This window comes from Pantherophis guttatus, chromosome 1, assembly GCF_059756535.1.
Source record: "Pantherophis guttatus breed Tessera chromosome 1, ASM5975653v1, whole genome shotgun sequence".
Taxonomy (NCBI): domain Eukaryota; kingdom Metazoa; phylum Chordata; class Lepidosauria; order Squamata; family Colubridae; genus Pantherophis; species Pantherophis guttatus.
Genome location: NC_142063.1, coordinates 322,860,302 through 322,882,488, shown reverse-complemented (window position 1 = coordinate 322,882,488; position 22,187 = coordinate 322,860,302). Strand labels below are relative to the sequence as shown.

The following is a 22,187-nucleotide window of genomic DNA, read 5'->3' as shown; positions in this document are numbered from 1 at the left end:
ATTTAACTCCACAAAGCCTGAGGAAAAACCAGTTTTTTTTGAAGTCTAGCATGGTTGGGCCATCCAGATCCCAGAGGAATGCTATTCCATAAGCCAGGTGCTACAACAGAGAAAACATGATTCCTGGGTTCCATTAGATCAGTGATGACGAACCTTTTCGGCACTGAGTGCCAAAAAGGGAGCACGTGCTTTGTGCGCGTGTGTCTGGGCAGCAACCTGGAAGAGGAGCTGCCCAGGGCGCATGTGCACCCCGAAAATGAACTTCCGGTTTCAGCTATTGAGCCAGTTACTCTTCCTGGTTTCTGGTGCACATGTGCACACAACAATCAGCTGGCCAGCATGCATGCTCACGCAGGAAAACGGAAGACCAGCTCTTCCAGTTTCCAGCACTGCCGCATGCAAAAAGACCAGCTGATTGTGGCGCGCACATGTGTGCCAGAAACCCAGAAGAGGAATGGGCAACGTCGCACGTGCCAGGTGACATGGCTCCGGGTGCCACTTCGGCCACACGTGTCATAGGTTCACCATCACTCTAGCAGTGCTCTAGATGGCACTGCTTTAGAGAAGAGACCTAGAGCAAATCTGCAGACAGACTGGCCTGGTGCCATATAAGGTTTTATAGGTTACTACCATACCTTAAATTGCACCAGAATTTACTGTCTGGGAGACTCTTACCTCATCCAGCATCAAAAATAGAAAATACTGTTTTTTAAAATGTAGAAGTGATCTAGAAAGATACAGAGTGATTAGCTCATCATCTGTTCCAGATAAAATTAATAAGATGTTATAAAATTAGAAACATAAATTACCAGTCAACAGAGGAATCATGTTGAAAAAATTAACCTGGGTTCTACAAGGCAAGTCACATCTTAGCAATATTTTGTAGTTCTTTGAAATACCAATATAGATAGGGTTTATCTGGCTTTCATTGTTTAGTTAGATTTTTAAAAGACTTATGTTCAGTGGTGGGATTCAGCAGGTTTGGGTCGGTTCGGGTGAACTGATAGTTAAATTGCTGGCTGGCCCCTCCCCTCCTCTCCCCATCCCTTCCAGGACCAACATGCCCCATTTTGGCTCCCAGGTAAGTGCAGGGAGGCCTCCTAGGCCCAAAACAGGGTGCAGGGGAGCGGGGCGTCCTCCCCACAGCCCGTTTTTACTCCCAGGGCGGTGCAGGAGGCCGAGTACTGCCTGTCACATCCCCCAGCCACGCCCGCCATGCCCACGCCCACCCAGTCATTAGGGTAGAGAACCAGTTGTTAAAATTATTTGAATCCCACCACTGCTTATAGTTGAGAAGAAGACTGCACAGCAGCTTCACAGAATCCTGGATGAAATGGATTATCTAGAGACTTTTCAATCTGGTTTCAGGCCTGAGTGTGGGACAAAAACAACATTGGTTGCCCTTTTAACATGATCTCTAGTGAGAGCGGGATAAGTGTGGCTCTGTTTGACCTCTCAGCAACCTTCAAAACCACTGATCGTGGTATCCTTCTGGACCAATTCAGTGAATAGGGAGTGGGTGGCACTGAGCTGTGCTGGTTTTCTTCCTTTCCCTAGGGTTGATTTCAGTCAGTGGTGATGGGGGATAGAAAGATCCCATCCTCAGCCCCTGCTATGTGGGGTGTCACAAGATTCGGTACTCTCTCCTTTCCTGTTTAACATCTACATGAAGTTGCTAGGTGAGCTCATCTGTTGCCATGGGACGCTTGAGTATCATCGGTACGCTTGATGATACTCAATTATATATCTTTTCCCCTGGAGAGTTAAGCAATGCTGTGGATGACTTATCTTGGTGGCTGGAGGCTATGAGGGACTAGATGGGGAATAACAAGTTTTAGCTGAACCCTGTCAAGACTGAATGCCTATGAAGTTTTGGAGCCTGCTGATTTGTGGACAATACTTGCTATATGACTGAAACTTTTAAATATATTATGGATGTGAATGAAGAAGGCAATATTTTCAATATTAAGGAAAAATCAAGAACACAGGAGCATAACCTCAAACTGAGAGGAGGGAAATTCAAACTAATGTTAAGAAAGTATTACTTCACAGAGAGAGTAGAGGAAGCTTGGAACAAACTTCCAGCAGAGGTAGTGGATCAATCATCAGTAACTGAGTTTAGACATGCTTGGGATAAACACATGTCCATCATCCAGCAAAAATTTTAAAAAATAAATAACAATAAAAATTTAATTAATTAATACGGAAAAAAAAACTCAAAGGGAAAACTTGCTGGACCACTAAGTCTTTTTCTACTGTCAGTTCTGTTTCTACGCTACTATGGTACAGGATGGGGTTGCACTCCCCTAGATAGACCCAGTGCACATCTTAGGGGTCCTCCTAGACTCCTGCTTGTACAGGTGGTTATCTTAGCTAGGCGGGACTTTTCATAGCTTTGTGTTGTGTGCCAATTATTCCCCCGCCTCAATTTTGTGGCTCTGCTCATGGTAATTCATAACCTGGTCAGCTTTTGGCTGTGCTGCTGTAATACTCTATATCAGTGGTTCCCAACCTTTTTTTGGCCATGCCCCACCTAAGCATCTCTAAAATCCTGACCCCACCCCCACCCCGCCCCCTGGTGACATATAATTCTTACTTTACTCAAAAAGTGAACTCTACTCACGCAGAGGAAGCCTAAAAGGCCATTAACTTGGTTTAAACAAGGTTCAAATTGCCCCTATTAAAAATCAAATTGTCCGTTGGGAACCACTGCTCTACATGGAGCTTCCCTTCAAAAGTATCTGGAATCTTCAACTGGTGCAGAATGTGGCAGAACCCTAAAGTGGCACACATTATACACTTCTGCTCCTCACCTTGCATTGGCTCACTTTGCTTCCATGTCCAACTCATGGGGCTGGTTTTGACTTTTGACCCTTCATGACATGGGAACAGGTTATTTGAGGGACCACCTTTTCCCAGTTACAAATGCCCATCTCATCAGATCTGGCAGAAGAGGTATGCTGTGGGTACCATCTATGAAGCAGCTATATCTGGCAGAATCCAGAAAAGGGACTTTTTCTGTTGTGGCACTTGCTCTATAGATCATCTTCCCTCCCAAGGTGGCCCCTTACCTACTGTCTTTTTGGAAGTCCCTCAAAACGTGGCTATGTCTCAGGGTCTCAAGAGAATGTTGGTCTCCTGAAGTAGCTCCTTTGTTCTTAATATCTAAGACTCTTACTTTAGCCTTTTAAACAACAAGTTTTTAATGGCATTCTCTTTTAATATTATTTTATTGTACACTGACCAGAGCGAGATGGCCAGCCATATGAATATAATTTATAAATAAATAAAATTTTAAAAATTCACCTTGGAATAGATATAGATAACTATTGTAAAGGGGTGAGAAGAAAGTACATTCGGTGATAACACCAAATTGTTTAGGATGATTAAAACAAAAAGTTAACGAAGTACAAAAATACCTCTCCATGCTGGAAAATGGACATTAAAATGGCAAATACAGTTCAGTAAACCAAACTGAAATTTGGGGCCAGTTTCATTAATCCAACTTCCACCACTAAGTAATGGTTGATATAAAAGAGATCATGATATTTAGTGGACTGCTTGATGCGAAAGAAAAATATAATTAAGCATAAAACTAAGTATGGTTATATTGTAAATAGATATTAAGCTGAAACTAGGGGTTCAGTATAGATAGAAGAAAGTTTGCCAAACTAATTTGTTTAAGAATAAAATTATCAAGTATAGCAACTTCACTAATCCAAACAGCATTAAAGGGATTAAGGAGACTTCATGTAGAATAAAACTATCAATACTTGTCATAATGGTTATATATTCAGTATATATGCATTACTTACAGCGTCTGAGGCAAAATGCCCCTCAATGCCTTATGCTGGGGAGAATAAACAGCAAAATGCTACTGCATTTCTGTCTTTCTTATGGGATTCTCACTGGCATGTGTTTGTTTACAAATGAACAAGACTTTGAACTGGACTTTTGGCCTGATTTAGATGGCTGTTTTGGATTCTAATTCTGTATTTGTTCTCCCTCAGGCACATAGCTGCGAACATTAAATAATGTTCAAGTATGTAATACCCTTAGCAATAAGTCTATGGTTATTATTTTGCTCACACAGTGACCGGTGGAAAAATATTAATAAGGGAGACATCATAACTTCTTTTAGTATCCAGGAGGTGGTTTAGGAAGACAGAATCTTATCCCAAAGGTGCTTTTTCAGGACTTTCTGGTTTTTCTTTAAAGACGAAAAAGAGAGCTGAGAAGCTTCTTGGATAAGAAGTGAAATGTCTTCAAAGAAAACCCAGAAAAGCCTCTTGAAAAAGCACCTTTGGGACAACTATGACCGGGATGACTGAGAATCTCCAAAGACAGAATCTTGCAAATGCTAGCTATAGAAAAACAAATATGTAATTAAAAATCAAATGTAACCAACTACAGGTAGTCCACGACTTACTACCATTCATTTAGTGACCATTCAAAGTTACAATGGCACTGAAAAAAAATGACTTATGATCAGTCCTCACATTTACAATCTTTGCTGCATCCCCACAGTCATGTGATCAGAATTCAGCCACTTGGCAACCGGCATATATTTACGATAGCTGCAACATCCCAGGGTCATGTGATTGCCATTTGTGACTTTCCCAGCTAGCTTCTGACCAGCAAAGTAAATGAGGGAAGCTGGATTCGCTTAGTGACCATATGATTCACTAAATAACTGCAGTGATTTGCTTAGCAACCATGGCAAAAAGGTCATACATTGGGGCACGACTCACTTAACAACTGCCTTGCTTAGCAACATAAATGTTTGGCCCAATTGTGGTCAAGGATTACCTGTAATAAGTTAGAGTCAGGTCCCAAGATAATACGAATATTTGAAACAGAACTGACTCAAATTGATAATCAGTATTTGAAGGAGCACTAAACCAACTGTCAATGCTTCAATATACCCAAATCTTAATTATACTTTTTTTTTCTACAATGCCTAAAGTTTATTTCATTTTTAGACCTCTCCTGAACACAAGCACCATGTATATCAAGGGGGGAAAAGGACTCAAGAGAACACCACCTGACCAACAAGAAAGCAATCAAACTGAACAGAACAAATCATATTTAAATGAAGATATATACTCACACTATATGGGCAAGGTCAAGGGGCTTCTCTGGCTGTTCCGGATATACAGGGTGAGGAGGATCTCTAGTGGGTACACAACCAAGAGATTTACTAATGGCATGGCTCAGCTTCTTGGCAGGCGATTTCTGTTTTTTTTTTTTTAGAAAGAATTAAACATAGAGACTAGTATTAACACAGCAGATCAACCTGTGCAGCACACTAGATAAGAGCTGCAACTGAACCTCAAAAGAAACAACTCTCAGTGCTCAAACCACTGCCATAGCCTTGGAGACACACCTGGGTTCCCTAGAAGAGGTCCATGGCTCATGCTCTCTCCTCAACATTTCACTGCCTTGTGAATACTGTACTGCATATAGAAGGAGAATTTGTATTCCGGTGATTACTTTGCAGGATGAACAGAAGATTACTCTCCCTCTCTCCTTTCTTATTTCTCATGTTCAAACTTGCTAGAGCAGATGTGTGAACACGTGAATCCGAATTCGGCCGGTGATAGGCCCAGAGTTGTCTTGTGGGGCTGTCCCGGAGACAGCGAGGGACTGTCCTGGCCACGCCCACCCAATCAGCCGCGATGATCAGGCCATGCCCACCCCAGCCCCCCAAAGGCAAACAAAATCCTGATATGGCCCACAATGGGATCGAGTTTGACACCCCTGCTCTAGAGGTTTTCTTGAGCAATGGGACAATGGAACATGGCAGGGAGGTATTTACTTATTATTTATTTTAATTGGTTTATATGGCTGCCCATCTCACAACTTTAGCAACTCTGGGCAGCAAGCATACTTAAAAAATTAGAAAAACAGTAACAACAAATATGCATATAATGGCAGCTGAGGACAACAGTAGTCACAACAATAGCACTTGTGTCACAGGCCTCATCAATCTCCCAACACCCACATCTCAGAAAACAGACATATTTTTAAAGGTTTCCAGATCTCAGGGTTATGGTGTTCCAGAAGTCAGGAAAGGGGATGATTATTTTGGACAGCAGGTGGTAGTGTAGTATTTCCAGCAAGGTTAATACCGCTGGCAGATTCTCTTCTGCTAATGGACGGAAACCAGTCTGCCTTTCTGTCTGATCTTCTGCCATGTATGATAATCAGCCCCTCTATTTTGCAAACAAGATAAATTATTTTCAAGGTCTAACATGGAGAAGTAGTGAGCTCTTAACTTTGAAGAGTGGAACAAAATCAGGAACGTCAATATTTTGTTTCCACAGATTCTTTTTAGCAATGTAATTAAGAAATCAATTTTTCCCCCTGACTGAAGAAGTACTTTCTGGGAAAAAGGAGAAACCACAATGCATGCAATGACACATGGACTCATTGTACAAGATGCGTTAAACCATCTTTCTTTTTTAAAAATAGAGTTATTCTTGTCACAGTGTGAAAGATCATTGAGTTCAGCAAGTATAAATCTACAGTACTCAATTCTAAGACAATGTTTAGGATTTAAGACTATGTGAATATTTGGCAAGGATAAGACAGGAAGATGGAGCTTAAATACATCACAGCGAGTTACGCTATAATGTAAAAAATGTCTTTAAACAGATTTGTATACATTATTTTTTCACTGAAACAAATTGATGGATTTTCACTCATTCCTTTAAAAAAGAGAGAAGCAGACCTTTAAGCATTTATATAGCTTCTACTTGCAATATTTCTTCAAACTGTTGGCATAAGTACATCACACAAAACGGCTTTGATATTAGTGGAAGGGGTGCAGAGCAAACCCTTTCAACATGCTGTATAAAATATGGCCACATGAACTGGCTGATACTATGCCATTGCTATCAATTCTGTTTCCAGGTCCACTGGATTTGCCAGTTTCTAGACTATTTCCAAAAACAACATTGTGTGATACCCAGCAACAATTAAAACAGAAAGGATATACACTTGAAGGAATATAACCCAGCTAGAGGTGGTACTGTATTTCAGCATAAACTCTTTTTATATGTGGGGAAAATGGGGAGATGCTGACTGGGGAATTCCAGCAGTTGGAAGTCCACATATCTTAAACTTGCCAGAAATTTTTTTTTTTTTTTTTTAAACTGATTTAAAACCACTAACAGAATACAGAAATCTTACTACTTGTAGCAGAAAGAAGTTTTATCCTGGATAACCTGCAGAGATCTGTAATTAATCTGTGTATAGTTTGAGTCCGAAAAGCACTTTGACTAAAAAAATACACACAATCATATTTTGGTCAATTTCTCTATGTACTTTTTAAAGCCAATTTGAAGGGTTTTGCAATAGACAAAGTTAACAATATTAACATGTTTAAGATTTTCAATAAATCAGCTCTATTGTGGATACCAGAATGTGTTAATTTTGCTGACATTATTTTAAAAAGAAATCTGCATTTCTTCTACTCAAAACCTTTTTAAAAAATTAAGAGTTTGAGATCCTAATGTTATAACAATAACTGATGGTGGTTGTTTGTACCACTTATTAAAATAGGATTTCCTATGTGAACTACAGAAATCAAGTTAATCTCCTTATTTTTTTGTTTGAAAAGATATTTGTCCACTTACTGCCTTTTATACTTGTTGTATTTTACATTAGTTGTATTTACACATTTTCAGAATTTTCATGTAACGTTTATTTTGAAATTATATTCAACTCCAGTGTTACATTTGAACTAGTGAACTACACAAGCAGATTCTTACCATTTATTTACTTATTTATGGACAATATTTTATTCCACTATTTAGTGCTCTTAGAATCTCCAACAGAATGGAAAGAAAGAAAAAAGCATGTTCTTAAAGTTACTTTCATATCATGACCTGTTAAAATAAAGATATCCGAGTCACCTAACAGAATGGCTTACGGTGGCTTAAGTATGCCACATTACATTTGCAACTAAGGTGAAAACAATTTATTATATGTGATTATATATGATTATTTTTATTTAAAATAATATGACAGATATAGCTGTCATATTACTTTAAGTAAAAATAATTATTAAAAAAGGAGTCCACTACTCACATATGATAAATCAGATATATCTGAAGAGCCTTGGTTGGAATATTCCAATTTTGCATCACCTATCAACAATTTTTAAACTATAAATGGCCATAGAAATAGTGTTGAAAACACTTTGCTTTTTTCTTGCATACATAAATACAGTCACGTCTAAAACGTTTCATATTAAGCACAAGAAAGCTTAAAATATTAATGACTAGAGTTCTGCCATTGTGTGAGTATAGAAGGCTTTGTCTCACCTAATCGCAAAGGGAAGTGGACATTCTGGATCATAGCCCAAGTACTTATTTATTATGTGGTGAAATGTTTAGAACATACAGGGAAAATAAGTAACTTCTGGACAGGCATTATATTGTAATTCTACTTATGCCAGTAAGTGCACTGAAATGAAATAAAGTCCACTGTAACTTTGAACAAAACAACATGTAATTGCCAGGGCAACTTACCGGTATATACAAGAAGTCATTATAAGAAGGAAATTGTTTTTCATATCCAATAACCTGAGTTGCTTATGCAATACAGTAACCATTGCTCGTGGCTATAATTATGAATGCACATCATCCATACTATGAATAAATCCACATATACGCATGCGAACACACATGTGTATAACAATATTTGTCAAAGCTGACAAACTCCAGTAACAAGAACTACTTAGATTTCTGACAAGTCCATTACTGGATTGCTAGCAGAGTAATACAACAGAATATAGAAAGCCCATTAAAGTAATTCTTTTACATAACCTAATGTAATTAAGGCAGAGTTACTTTTGAGTCTTTTTATTATACATTCTCCTTCCCCTGGATTCAGGAACTTGCTTTTCTCCCTTAACAGTCTTGTCTTGCTGCCCTCCCTATTAGGTATTCCATCACATCTTACATCCCTTCCACATAACTCAGTTAATCCTACAAGGGAAATGTCCCCTAAATATTAAGATCCTGATAATATAATCAGGATGGTTAATAAAATAGAATTAGCACAGCTATCAATCGATGCTTCCAGACATGATTCAAACAGCTTAGCCAGAAAACAATGTACCGGTAATGTTTAGTAGCAAAAGCCACTGAGCAATCAAAAAATAAATAAAAATAGCAGTATGTTTCTTGGTTACCTGCCATCTCTCTGCAAAAATCATATAACAGTTTCTATAATTAAATATAGATCTGAAGTCTAAATGAAATGGATCACAAAACCCAGCTTTTATTATGAATAACTAAATTCATCACCTGGCATTCTCTCAAATCCTTTGCCAAGAAAAGGAATACTGACCATCAGCATATTATTGAACTATTTTTTTTTAGATCTAGGCTAAGCTATTTTTACTAATAGTTTTATGAGCAAGGTATCTCACCTGCCAGTAAGTAGTTTTATTAAATAAACAGATAATTCAGTCTCTTTTACAGCCTCCCAAGCATTCCCTACCAGCTTCAAGTCTCAACTGATGCCAAAGAAAACCTTTTCTCTTTTAAAATACTAATTAATTTTACTAGACAAATCCACAGAATATGCATTGGAGTGAGAAGGCTGTCATTAAAGTGTAATAAATCATCAGTCATCTCTTCCAATGCAAATTCTGCACAACTGGGCAAACTTTAGAAAGAAATTAGGATGGAAACAGTGAAGGGATACATTGGGATTTGAAGAAAGAGGCTGAGCATCTCATTGCAAATATACTGCTGGCCAGACAAAGATAGTGCACAGAGTGTGCTATCTAAAATAGATAATCCTAAAAATATAGTATTTATAAAAATATACCAGTAGTATTTTATAAATTTCCTAAATTAACTATTGAACGTTATATTAAATGTTATGCAGCCTTTATTCCCTAAATGAGCTATTTATAAATTCCCTAAATTAACTTTTTTTTTTTCTTTTCATGACCCTATAATCCCTTTTTCAGGGTGGAGTTGGGGCAATTGACAGGGTCTAGGTGGGAAGTGAACGTCTTCACCTCTACGCCACTGCGCCTTTCCATAAATTCCCTAAATTAACTGTTGGGCACAAAAACTACCCTGCTCTATTAATTATGCCAAAATAATTGATAATAAGGCTCATAAGGTTAAATTAGCTTTCTATCATAAAACTTTTTTGAGGTATTTCCTTCTTTAATGCAGTAATATTCTCTATATTATGATTATAATTTAATTGCTCCAAGGCAAACACAAGGTCTGATGTATGGCAACCGAGTGTGATGGGTTATAGATTACATTTGCTAAGACTATACTTGCTATGACAGCTAAGAATTCTTAAGTTTTCCCTGACCAGGTCCCTAGGCATGGAGACTGAAATCACCCAGCATCATAAAACAAGGAGATTCCAACACCAGCCCAGAGACCAGATCTAGGAACCAGAGAGGGATCCAGCTGAGCAGCAAAGCAACCAAAAGATAACCAGCTTGTTCCTACAGCCAAACCTAACATACTTGTCACCTTAGAAGCCATCCCTGGTCACGAGTATTATAGTATACTAATAAAAAAAACCCATTGTTATCTATGTTCTGGAAACAACTCATACAAGCGGCCTCTAAATATTCCATCAAGGCAACTTGTTCAGAGTGCATCAGAATTGTAACCCCTCACATATTTTTATTGCACTGTTCAAGCCCTCAGAGTGCTGTGGGGCTTTCTATTTTAATCAAAGGACCAACAGTACTAAAAAGTATGTTGTTTGGTCTGTCCATCATTCACCCCAATATGGCTGCAGACTGTGGAATGTTCCTTGCTTATCACTCACATACTACAATGGCACCGGACCTGCCTCTAGAGAAAAGAATACATTAGAGAGTGATTACCCAAGAGGAATGCTCTTTCATTTGATGCTGGTTGCTGTGAGGGCCATTTGCATGGCCACGCCAAAAACAGTTTTGACAGAGCTGATAGTTGTGGCACTGCTGGCATCGGTATCGGAAGCCCATCATGCTCTCACACCGGCAGTAAGAACATTCCACAGGATGGAAGACTTGAAGGAGATAAAAGGGGAAAAAAGGAATAGTAAGAACTGCATATGAAAAAACAGGCCTCTTCGTCCTAAACTGCATAAAAGGTCCTCAATGAGACTAGTGTTACGAAAATTCTACATACTGTACTTTAAATAGGAGTCATATATTGTCTATAAAGAGGACACAGTGGCTCAGTGGCTAAGACGCTGAGCTTGTCGATCAGAAGGTCGGCAGTTCAATGGTTTGAAACCCTAGTGCCGCATAACGTAGTGCTGTTACTTGTCTCAGCTTCTGCCAACCTAGCAGTTTGAAAGCATGTAAAAAATGCAAGTAGAAAAATAGGGACCACTTTGGTGGGAAGGTAACAGTGCTCCGTGTGCCTTCGGAGCTGAGTCATGTCGGCCACATGACCATGGAGACGTCTTTGGACAGCACTGGCTCTTCGGCTTTGAAACGGAGATGAGCATCGCTCCCTAGAGCCAGAAACGGCTAGTATACATGTGCGGGAAACCTTTACCTTATTGTCTATAAACTTCTAGTTCTACCCTTTTTTCTGGTTTTAGATAAGTCAAACAATAACAAACACAACCCCAATTACTAGCAAGTGAAGAGTTTAATAGCTATGAAATATTGGACAGAGGCTAAGGTAAACTGATTAGTCTCTAAGCTTACCAGATATTTTGTAAAGGTGCAAGGCCAATCCAAGCTTGGAATGGAGGGAGGGGATCTTCCAGCTCATATCTCCTGTCTATAATTGCTACACTGTGCAATATTTTAAATTAAGACTTAGGAAGATGAAGTTGAGATTAGGATTCTCTTAATGACAGTCAATGGGAATGATTACAGAGTCCTCCCCCGGAACAGGGTATGAGGTGTAGCTGTTAATGAGACTCTTTGAAATAACAACCACACTGCTATCAAGTTCAACATAGAAGTAGTGAAGAATAGCACTCCTAGAAAAAAAAATTGTAACCAAATTTGACTTAGAAAAATCAAGAGGGGAATCATGAAAATTAATCTTATTGCAGATCAAGAAAGGTATACTTAAATGAACTTGTCCATGCCACTGCTCCTAAGGAAGGCATCAGATACAAGAATGGTTCATTTAGAACAGAGGTCTTCAAACTTAGCAGCTTTAAGACTTCTGGACTTCAACTCCCAGAATTCTCCAGCCAGCTATCTGGGAGTTGAAGTCCACAAGTCTTAAAGCTGCCAAGTTTGAAGACCTCTGATTTAGATCATAGTTTGTGAAGGGACCCAACAGAAGACTTAAAAAGAAGTTAGACAAATTCACGGAATGTAAGGTTATAATTAGCTCACACCAATGGGAGCTGTACACTGTTTCCAAGACCATAAGCAGTATGCTGTTGCCTACCAGTTGTCAAGGAAAATACGTCAGCTCATAGTCTACATTTCAGCCCCTCAGAAGTAATGACTAGATATTGAGGAGAAGTAGAATGGTGGATTAGATTGGGCCTAGACTTGATTCAACAAGGATTTAAAAATTTTTTTTACTAAAGTGAAACTCAATGATACATGCTACGGTAGACTTAAATATTGTTTAAGTTCAAATATTGAACTTAAACAAGTTCACAGAATGTTCCAGACACGCATATCATTCCGTTGCACATTAAGTCACACAAGTTTGACTTAAAGAGCACCCAGGTTGCAACAGATAATTCAGTGAACTTGGAAGCACAAAGCTCATACATGTAAAAAACAGTTCAGGAGTATAGGCCACATACCATTTTCAACATGGGCAAGTCTATGCATCAGAGGTAGCCACACAAGGCACTGGGGTGGAGGGTCAGCCATTAAGGTGTCTAAAAACATGTTTAATGTTACTTTTTTCTGCAAAATAAACAAATAAAAGTTCAGAGAAAAGCCAAACAGAACTGGACTAATAAGTGAGTAAAAAAACCTACCCAATACAAAACAATGCTTGTAAGAAACATAAAGCACACAATACAGCTGAATTAAGGTTATGTGTTTTTGAGTTCTATGGCAGAGTTAAACGCATTGCTAAATGCATCTTTCCCTCTCCAAAATCCATTAATCTTAAAAATAAAGAAATTCTGATTCAATTGTGTTTTTTTACTAGATAGCATTTTAGTCTCAATATACTCAAATTTATCTTACAGTTATAATAAATCTATAAAATAGGTTATTTGCATTAGAATTTAATTAAAAGGCAAAGCAGCATTGTTATCCCCTACGCTTTTCTTTAAAATATATTTTAGAAATGTGTGTTTATTTTAGGATGAATGAACAAATGAATGAATATACTGTATTTTTCAGACTATAAGTCGCACCAGACCATAAGACACACATAGGTTTAGAGGAGGAAAACAAGAAAAAAAATTTTTGACTCCGTGCGTCCCATTTTGCCTTCCCCGACTTCCAGAAGCACTCTGCAGGTCCCGTTTTGGTCAGAGAGTCAGGGAGGCCGAAAATGGGATGAGTGGAGGGTTTCTGCAGAGTTCTTCTGGATGCCCGGAAGGGCAAAAATGGGACCCATGGAGGGTTTGAGAGGCCAAAAAGAGGCCCGTATTCACTCTATAAGACGCACAGACATTTCCACCCCCTTTTCTTGGGGGGGGGAAGTGTGTCTTATAGTCTGAAAATTACGGTATATCAGGGAGCTGTGTTTTTCTAGAAAATTAGAAAGGGAACTTAGTCTTTCATAGACTCATCTTTTATGATTAATTTGGAGGACACTGAATATGTCAGCATTTAAAGCCCTGTGTATCATCTCACATAAAGCTTACCTGCTGAGGAAAACATGTTCGCACAGAGTTTTCTGTGTATCCAAAAGAAGGCCCTTCAAAAACAGCTGTAGGAAGTTTCAGAATTTCTCTTAGAAACTGGTCAAATTTTGAAAATATCATCAGTCCATTGGAATCTGACATTTGAGAGAAACTATCTAAAATGCAAATCAAAGGCAGATATGAAAATGTGGCTCACAATATGTTATAAGTTTAATATTTAAACCCTAACATTCAGCAGGCAGTTCATTTGTTGTAAAGTCTTACTATTTTACAAATAATATATTCCCTGAATAAAAGAAAAAAGTAAAGGATAATAATAGGAACCGTGGTGGCACAGTGATTAGAATGCAGAATTGCAAGCTAATTCTGCTGACTGCTAGCTGTTCGATTCTCACCGGCTTAAGGTTAACTCAGTCTTCCATCCTTCCGAGGTGGGTAAAATGAGACTGTTGGGGGCAATATGCTGACTCTGTAAACTGCTTAGATAGGGCTGTAAAGCACCATGAAGCGGTATATAAACCTAAGTGTTATTGCTATTGCTATAATGTTATATAATCTCATTCTATCCCATAGCAAAAAAGCAATGATGAAAGTAAGCATTTTAAATGCCACAAAGTTGGTGTTTGTTTCCATAAAATTTTAATAATAGATTATTAGCTCAAAATACTCACATCTTAACTTGTCCAGAATTTTTCCACCACACATAGTTGCCATCATTGCCTTTATGGAAAACACTGTCAATTTTCCATGACCTTCACTGTAATAGATAAACCATACACACTACATAAGAAATTTTAAATTACTGCTGGAGTAAGAAAGCATCTGATTTATGGACAGCTACCATTTTATTCAACAGGACAACATATAACAATATTTGTCAAAAAAAGCTACTTTTCTGATAGGAAAAAAAATATTATGAGAAAAGAGAGCTAACTGAACTGAAGAGGAATTCACCTCATCTATTATACAACACAAGCAGTTTCTGGAATTGTTAAATCAAGGTCAGATACCTAAAAGACACATATCTTCTATCTGAAAAAAGAATTCTGCTTATACAATAATTTGTTATGGGGTTTTAATTCTACAGAGTTATTTGTGTTAATTCTGTAGTAGATTCTGTTTCAGTTCTCAATTGCCTCAGTGTTCCAAGCTATATACAAAGACAGTTTCACTTAGCTGGATGTGTGTAGATTTGAGAAGCTATCAATTGCCTCACCAATATTGTCATTTTCTATATCAGTATCTCTATCAAAAGAGCACGCAGTGGCAATTTAAATATTATATGCATGGTACTTCTTATATCTTTGCCAAAGAGGCTATAGATGAGATCTTAGTATGTAAGAGTTGTAAGAGTATGTTCAGGTTGCTATACATCAATTAACAAAAAAGCTTGTAAGAAGTTTTTGGATAAGTCTGTGTTCACATTTTGATGGGCTTATTCAGCAGTTATTTATGGCTAAAACAAACTGACCAAATATGATGATTCAATCCAACCAATCTCTTTTGCCTCTCTCCTCTTTCTTGAATTAAATATAGCTGCTAAATAAATTTTGAAGTTTTAGCCACTATTTCTCACCCTGCAAATGAATCCTTCCAAATTATTCCCAGTCAATAAATTCCTATTCTGCTTCAAACTAACTACAAATTTATTTGAAGGAAGTTTGCTTTGTAAATAGACTGCTTTTTACTTCCTTCAGTTGTTCACAGCCTGCTTCCTTCCTTCTGCAGGAACTGAAAATGTTTCTTTCTTTCAACTTCCACCTCCACAACAAAATTTAAAAAAAACAAACCAAAAAACCAAACCAAAGCTTGGCACAGATCTGTTCTCTTTTATCATCTGAAAGCTAGAGTAACAAGTGAAAAGTGAAAAGTCTGTCTGCAAACTGGGCTTTGCAGACTAGGAACAAAGATCAAGAAAAAAAGTATAATTTCCTGGCATTTTTAACCCAGGTTTCAAAACAGATGGTCACAATAATGTTTCTTAGAGGATGTTTAATTTTCCTTTTTAAAAAATCATATAAAGGACTTAAACTTCTACAGAACAATGCTGTTTGCTCTACTTAGTCTTCTCCCTTATGTGGGAGGAAAGATTGCCAGTTGCTGAGTGAAAAAGGAAAGGCACCCTCATCAGGCAATGACTAATAGGAAAAAATGTGTTGGCTACCAAATAAAAAGGTAAAGGTAAAGGTTCCCCTCGCACATACGTGCTAGTTGTTCCCAACTCTAGGGGGCGATGCTCATCTCTGTTTCTAAGCCGAAGAGCCAGCGCTGTCTGATGACAATTCCGTGGTCATGTGACCGGTATGACTAAACGCCGAAGGCGCATGGAACGCTGTTACCTTCCCACCAAGGTGATCCCTATTTTTCTACTTGCATTTTTACATGCTTTCAAACTGCTAGGTTGTCAGAAGCTGAGACAAGTAACAGGAGCTCACTCTGTTATGCAGCGCTAGGGATTCGAACTGCCAAACTGCTAACCTTTCTGATCAACAAGCTCAGAGTCTTAGCCACTGAGCCATACATACATACTAATTTGATGTTTTAAATAGAAGGCTTCTGAATAAAGAAACATACCGTATATACTCAAGTATAAGCCGAGTTTTTCAGCACATTTTTTATGCTGAAAAAAGCCCCCCTTGGTTTATACTCGAGTAAGGAAAAAAATGCCTTTTTTCCTGCAACCGTTTTGGCTCCCAGGGCTCCAGGGAGGCTTGCTAAAGGTAAAACGGGGCGTGGGAGGGTGTGGCGCCCCTCCCCCATGTCCCTTTTTGGCTCCCAGGGGATGCAGGGAGGCTTGCTAAAGGTAAAATGGGGCATGGGGGGAGTGCGGCGCCCCTCTCCCGCGCCCCTTTTTGGCTCCCAGGGGCTGCAGGAAGGCTTGCTAGGGGCATGAGGGGGGTGCCTAGCAAGACTCCCTGCAGCCCCCTGGAAGCAAAATTCTCTTGTGTAATTTTTTTATAGTGCAAAACTAGTCTATTATGTCTCAAAATAAAAGGGAGATCAAAAATCCAATTAGTGCCATGTAAATTCTGGAATCCCCAAAGACCTTTCCCATTGTATTTATTAAACAAATTTATATAGCTACCCAATTCATATACAGTACTTTTAAAGTTATTGTTGATACCAAATTGTTTTTGTTGATCCTCTTTTCCACTTACAGAGCTAGTTTACTGTTTTTCTTTGAAATCAATATTCAAAAACATTTAACCTACTGATGCCTCAATTAATGTAATTTTATTGGTATCTATTTTTATTTTGAAATTTACCAGTAGCTGCTGCATTTCCCACCCTAGGCTTATACTTGAGTCAATAAATTTTCCCAGTTTTTTGTGGTAAAATTAGGTGCCCCGGCTTATATTCGGGTCGGCTTATACTCAAGTATATACGGTAGTATTTGCTATTGTAGTTTACAGTCAAGGAAAAGTAAAGCAGTTGCCATTCCTAGTATTACAATCTAAAAGACAAAAGGGAAAAGAAGAAAGAAAAATACAGACGATCCTTGCTTAATGACCATTTGTTCAGTGACCAAACTTATAATGGGGTTGACCGAGTAGTACTTATGACCAGTTCTTGAAGTTCTGGCCATTGCAACATCTCTGAGGTCACTTGGTCACCATCTGCAACCTTCTTTGCCAGCTTCTTACAAGCAAAGTCAATGGGGAAGCCAGAAGTTAACAAATAGTGACCATATGATGTCCTCATATGGTCACTATTTAATGATGTCTCAGTTGCTGCTTAATGACAGCAACTAGGAAGTGCTGCAACTGTCATCGCTAAGCAACACAGTTATGTGACTGTATCACTTAGCAACAGAAATTCTGTCCCAACTACTGTTTTGTTAACCGAGGACTACCTATAAAAAATTCTTGTCTTAAAAACTTCAGTTTTGGTTTTGACTATTCAATTAATTCAACAAATCACAGTTAGAAAAGCTAAGATTGCCTCTATTGACCCAGGCTCCAACTTGGGTTCTATAGATCTCAGGCTTACTCCAGGCCACCTAGTTTTTGGTCAGAGGAAACATAGATTGCTTCAAGAACAAAACCACTTGCCTATCATATGCTGCTATCATGAAGTTGAGGAGAAGGCTGATGGATTGCTCCACACTGATCTGGTGAGTAGATGGAAGGCGTTTATTCAGCTGATAGTAAATGGAAGAAATGATAGTTTCTAGTCGAGATACATTGATCTCTGTATTATGGTCCAATGTGTTAAGGCCATTATCTCTGAAGGCTTCAATCATATTCCAGATATCCACAAGATGTACTGGAAAAACAAAAATATTACAAATATTACAAAAAAATAATCGTAAGGTTTCTATATTGCTTCAATCTATGGACAATTAAGGGATTATACAATATGTACAACAATCAAAAATAAAAATAACAACATTAAACAAAATTTCTGGTGCCATGTCTGGCTCAGACCAAAATCAAATTCCAAAAGTCATCTAGAAAAGCTACATCTTAAAAGTTTCTGAATAACCATGAGCATGGGAGTTACTTTCACCTGAGGGGGAGCTCACTGAAAATGTTCAGCTCCATGTAATTTTGCTGCCACACCTTACAATAAATAAGTGGAACATTTCCTGTTTACTTGTACTAGGCAAGCAAATTCTACCCAGAATAGGCAACATATATAAGCCCCAAGTGATGTAAGGTGTTATAAATAAAATCAGAAGGAAGGAAGGAAGGAAGGAAGGAAGGAAGGAAGGAAGGAAGGAAGGAAGGAAGGAAGGAAGGAAGGAAGGAAGGAAGGCAGGCAACTACCATCTGGTCTCCAACCTTCGTTTTGTGGAGAAGGTTGTTGAGAGTGTGGTGGCACGACAACTGCCCGGGCACCTGGATGAAGCTATCTATCTAGATCCGTACCAGTCGGGCTTCAGGCAGGGGCACAGCACAGAAACGGCATTGGTCGCGTTGGTGGATGATCTTTGGAGGGCTCGGAACAGGGGTTGCTCCTCTGTCCTAGTCCTATTAGATCTCTCAGCAGCTTTTGATACCATCGACCATGGTATCATGCTGCAGCGGTTGAGAGGGTTAGGAATAGGGGGCACCGTTCTGCGGTGGTTCTCCTCCTTCCTCTCCGACCGCTCGCAGTTTGTGTTGGCAGGGGGGCAGAGGTCGACCTCGAGGCGTCTCGCATGGGGAGTGCCACAAGGGTCGGTCCTCTCGCCCCTTCTGTTCAACATTTATGTGAAGCCGCTGGGTGAGATCATCCGTGGTTTTGGGGTGAAGTGTCATCTGTACGCTGATGATACTCAGCTGTACATCTCCACCCCAGACCACCCCAATGATGCCCTTGATGTGATGTCTCGCTGCCTGGAGGCTGTGCGGGTCTGGATGGGGAGGAACAGGCTCAGACTCAACCCGTCCAAGACCGAGTGGCTGTGGCTGCCGGCGTCCCGATATAGTCAGCAGGTGCCATTGCTGACTATTGGGGGTGAATCTTTGCCCCCCACAGAGAGGGCTCGCAATCTGGGTGTCCTCCTGGATGCACGGCTGTCTTTAGAAGAGCATATGACGGCCGTGGCCAGGGGGGCCTTTTATCAGGTTCGCCTGATCTGCCAGTTGCAGCCCTTTCTGGACTGGGACGCCTTGCGCACGGTCACTCACGCCCTTGTCACCTCCCGGCTGGACTATTGTAATGCTCTCTACATGGGGCTCCCCTTGAAGAGCACTCTGAGGCTCCAACTGGTCCAGAATGCGGCCGCGCGGGTGGTTATGGGCGCAACTCGTTGTGCCCGCGTGACACCCCTCCTGCGCAAGCTGCACTGGCTCCCAGTGGTCTTCCGGGTGCGATTCAAGGTGTTGGTCATCACCTTTAAAGCGCTCCATGGCACAGAACCCGGGTACCTTCGAGACCAACTTCTGCCACCAATAGCCTCCCACCGGCCAGTTCGCTCCCACAGAGAGGGTCTCCTCAGGGTGCCATCAGCCAAGATATGTCGGCTGGCGACACCCAGGGGAAGGGCCTTCTCTGTGGGAGCCCCAGCCCTGTGGAATGAACTGCCCCCAGAAATACGTAAGATCTCCGACCTCCGGGTGTTTTGCTGCCACTGAAGACCCTGTTGTTCCGCCAGGCCGGGCTATCAATATAATAATTTTAAATTGGGGTATTTTAAATTTTTGGGGTTTTAAACCGGCCAAATCTATTTAATTATTTTAATTTTTAATCATTGTTGTGTCTTGTGTTTTTAAATTGGCTGTACACCGCCCTGAGTCCTTTGGGAGAAGGGCGGTATAGAAATAAAATTATTATTATTATTATTATTATTATTATTATTATTATTATTATTATTATTATTATTATTATTATTATTATTATTATTATACAGGGTGGGGAATATTTGCCTTGGTAATAAAACGTGTGAAAAGGACCTCAGAATTATAGCTGAAAGAGTTACCAGTGTGATTTAACTATTTTATTAAAAACAAAAACAAATAGAGGCTTTTTTTGGGGGGAAAGTTTTTTTTTTTTTAAACATAAAATACATTTTTTTAGAGCAAGGATTTGATCCGGTATAAAGTAAATACAATTACTCACATTCCCTCAACCAATTTTGTTCCAAATTTTATCCATTTACCTCTTAAAAAAAAAAAAGAAAAAAAAATCTTATTCTAAACATTTAGATTTTAAACATTCTACTATGTCACCCTAAATTCTAAACAATTATTTCCAAATAGACATCATTCCAAATCTTTGTCATTTTAACAATCAATATTTCATATATATTCCTCATTTCTAAGACCTATTACATCGAGTCTATATTGTACCTCTTTTAAATGGCAACTAGCATCCATAATCTTGACAAAGAATATTTTCCTCCTCTCTTAATTGTTTCTAAATCAATCAACATTTCCATTTAGAATTTGTCACTCCCAAAATACTTTATTTTAAAGTCTAATATTTAACTGATTCATAATTTAAATAGCTATTTCCCAACAGTGTTTTCCGCCACTTCTATCTCTATTTATTTAACTGGTTCACAGTTTAGCTTAACTATTCTCCAGTATTATCTCCTCCACTTCCTCCTGAGTTTATTTTTTGGCTGGTTCGCATCTTAATCGATTGCTTTCCAGCAATGCTTTCCTCCACTCCTAACCTTACTTATTTGAGCTGGTTCAACAGTATAATTTTAACTGCATACCAACATTATCTCCTTCAATCCTCCTAAATCTATTATAAAACTGGTTCACAACTCAAATACTTGCTTCCCAGCAATGCTTTCCTACAAATAGAGGCTTTTTGATGCCTCAATAGAAGTATAGTTTCTAAATCACAGAAAGTAATATTACTACTAGAGTCTGCATTGGTCCAAGGCTACCTGATGTATTTATCCACTTCTGAGTACCACTATTTCAGGAAGATGCAAAGAAACTGGGTAGAACAGGAGAATTATAGCATGGAAACTTACAAGAACTGGAAAGAACTGGAAATGTCTAGCCTTTGGGGGGATGGGGGGAAGACTACAGGAGGGTCATACATATAGTCAAGGTCTGTCCTCTGTCATCCCAAACATTATTTCATGGAATAATAAATAATAAACTAGGGATAGTAAGCTGTTTGAGATTGGAGCAACCTATATGCCTCAGTAAATTAAATAAACTGATTTATTTAAAATTTAAAAAAAACCCAACTACAGAACATTCTGTTCCCTCTCTGATCTACTGTACTAAATAATTTAGCAATTTCCAGAAGCAAATCCTACAAATCAGAAGCAATTTGAAGTGTTTCAGACATGATGTTCCAGAATGGCATGGTCCGGGAGAAAGTTCTCCAGAATATTCCACTATCAAATCAGTAAATTTTGCACATTCCTGGGTTTAAATTACAAGAAGACAGTTTCTGGCTAAATGTTAGGAAAAAGCATGCTAACTATAAAAACAGCTTGGCAGCGGTGCCAATTATCCAGGGCGGTGATGGGCTCCTTTTCACATGTTCAAGCAGAGGCCAGAAAACCATCTGTTAAAGATGCTTTAATAATTAACTCCTGCAGTAAGCCAGAACTTGGACTAAACAGCCTCTTTCATTTCTATGATTTTATAGCTACTAATACACCCTTTGTTACAATCTTACCTATATATTTTTTAAAAAGGAAATTCTTCTATAAAAGAATTGCGTAATAATAAAAATTGCAGAGGTTCCTTTCATAAAAATAACTTATATTTATCTATGAACCTCTTAAAATAAGCATTCTAAAATTCGCGGTGCCATGACCCTTAGAATTTTGTGACTCCATGAATGAAACTGTCAGGCTGTGCTCTAAAAGTTAATAATTAACTGAAGGGAACAGTTTCTTTTGTTCCAGTGAACACACTCATGTTGGCTATGCCAACATGAGCTCTCCCATCATCTGCAATTTCTTGATGCTATATTATTATGTATTC

General features: G+C 38.9%; 1 protein-coding gene across 12 annotated transcripts in view; it reads right to left on the bottom strand.

Moving 5' to 3' along the window:
- DTNB (dystrobrevin beta) overlaps nucleotides 1–22,187 on the bottom strand; it is a 134,892-nt gene that overhangs the window by 90,904 nt on the left and 21,801 nt on the right. For all 12 annotated transcript variants that reach the window (XM_034421169.3, XM_087888782.1, XM_087888781.1 and 9 more), the window contains exons 4-9: nucleotides 17,850–18,063; nucleotides 14,469–14,554; nucleotides 13,798–13,952; nucleotides 12,775–12,880; nucleotides 10,883–11,049; nucleotides 5,111–5,235 (exon numbers count right to left, since the gene is read on the bottom strand). In XM_034421169.3, coding sequence (XP_034277060.2) covers nucleotides 5,111–5,235; nucleotides 10,883–11,049; nucleotides 12,775–12,880; nucleotides 13,798–13,952; nucleotides 14,469–14,554; nucleotides 17,850–18,063 — 853 coding nt within the window. The remainder of the gene's footprint in view (nucleotides 1–5,110; nucleotides 5,236–10,882; nucleotides 11,050–12,774; nucleotides 12,881–13,797; nucleotides 13,953–14,468; nucleotides 14,555–17,849; nucleotides 18,064–22,187) is intronic.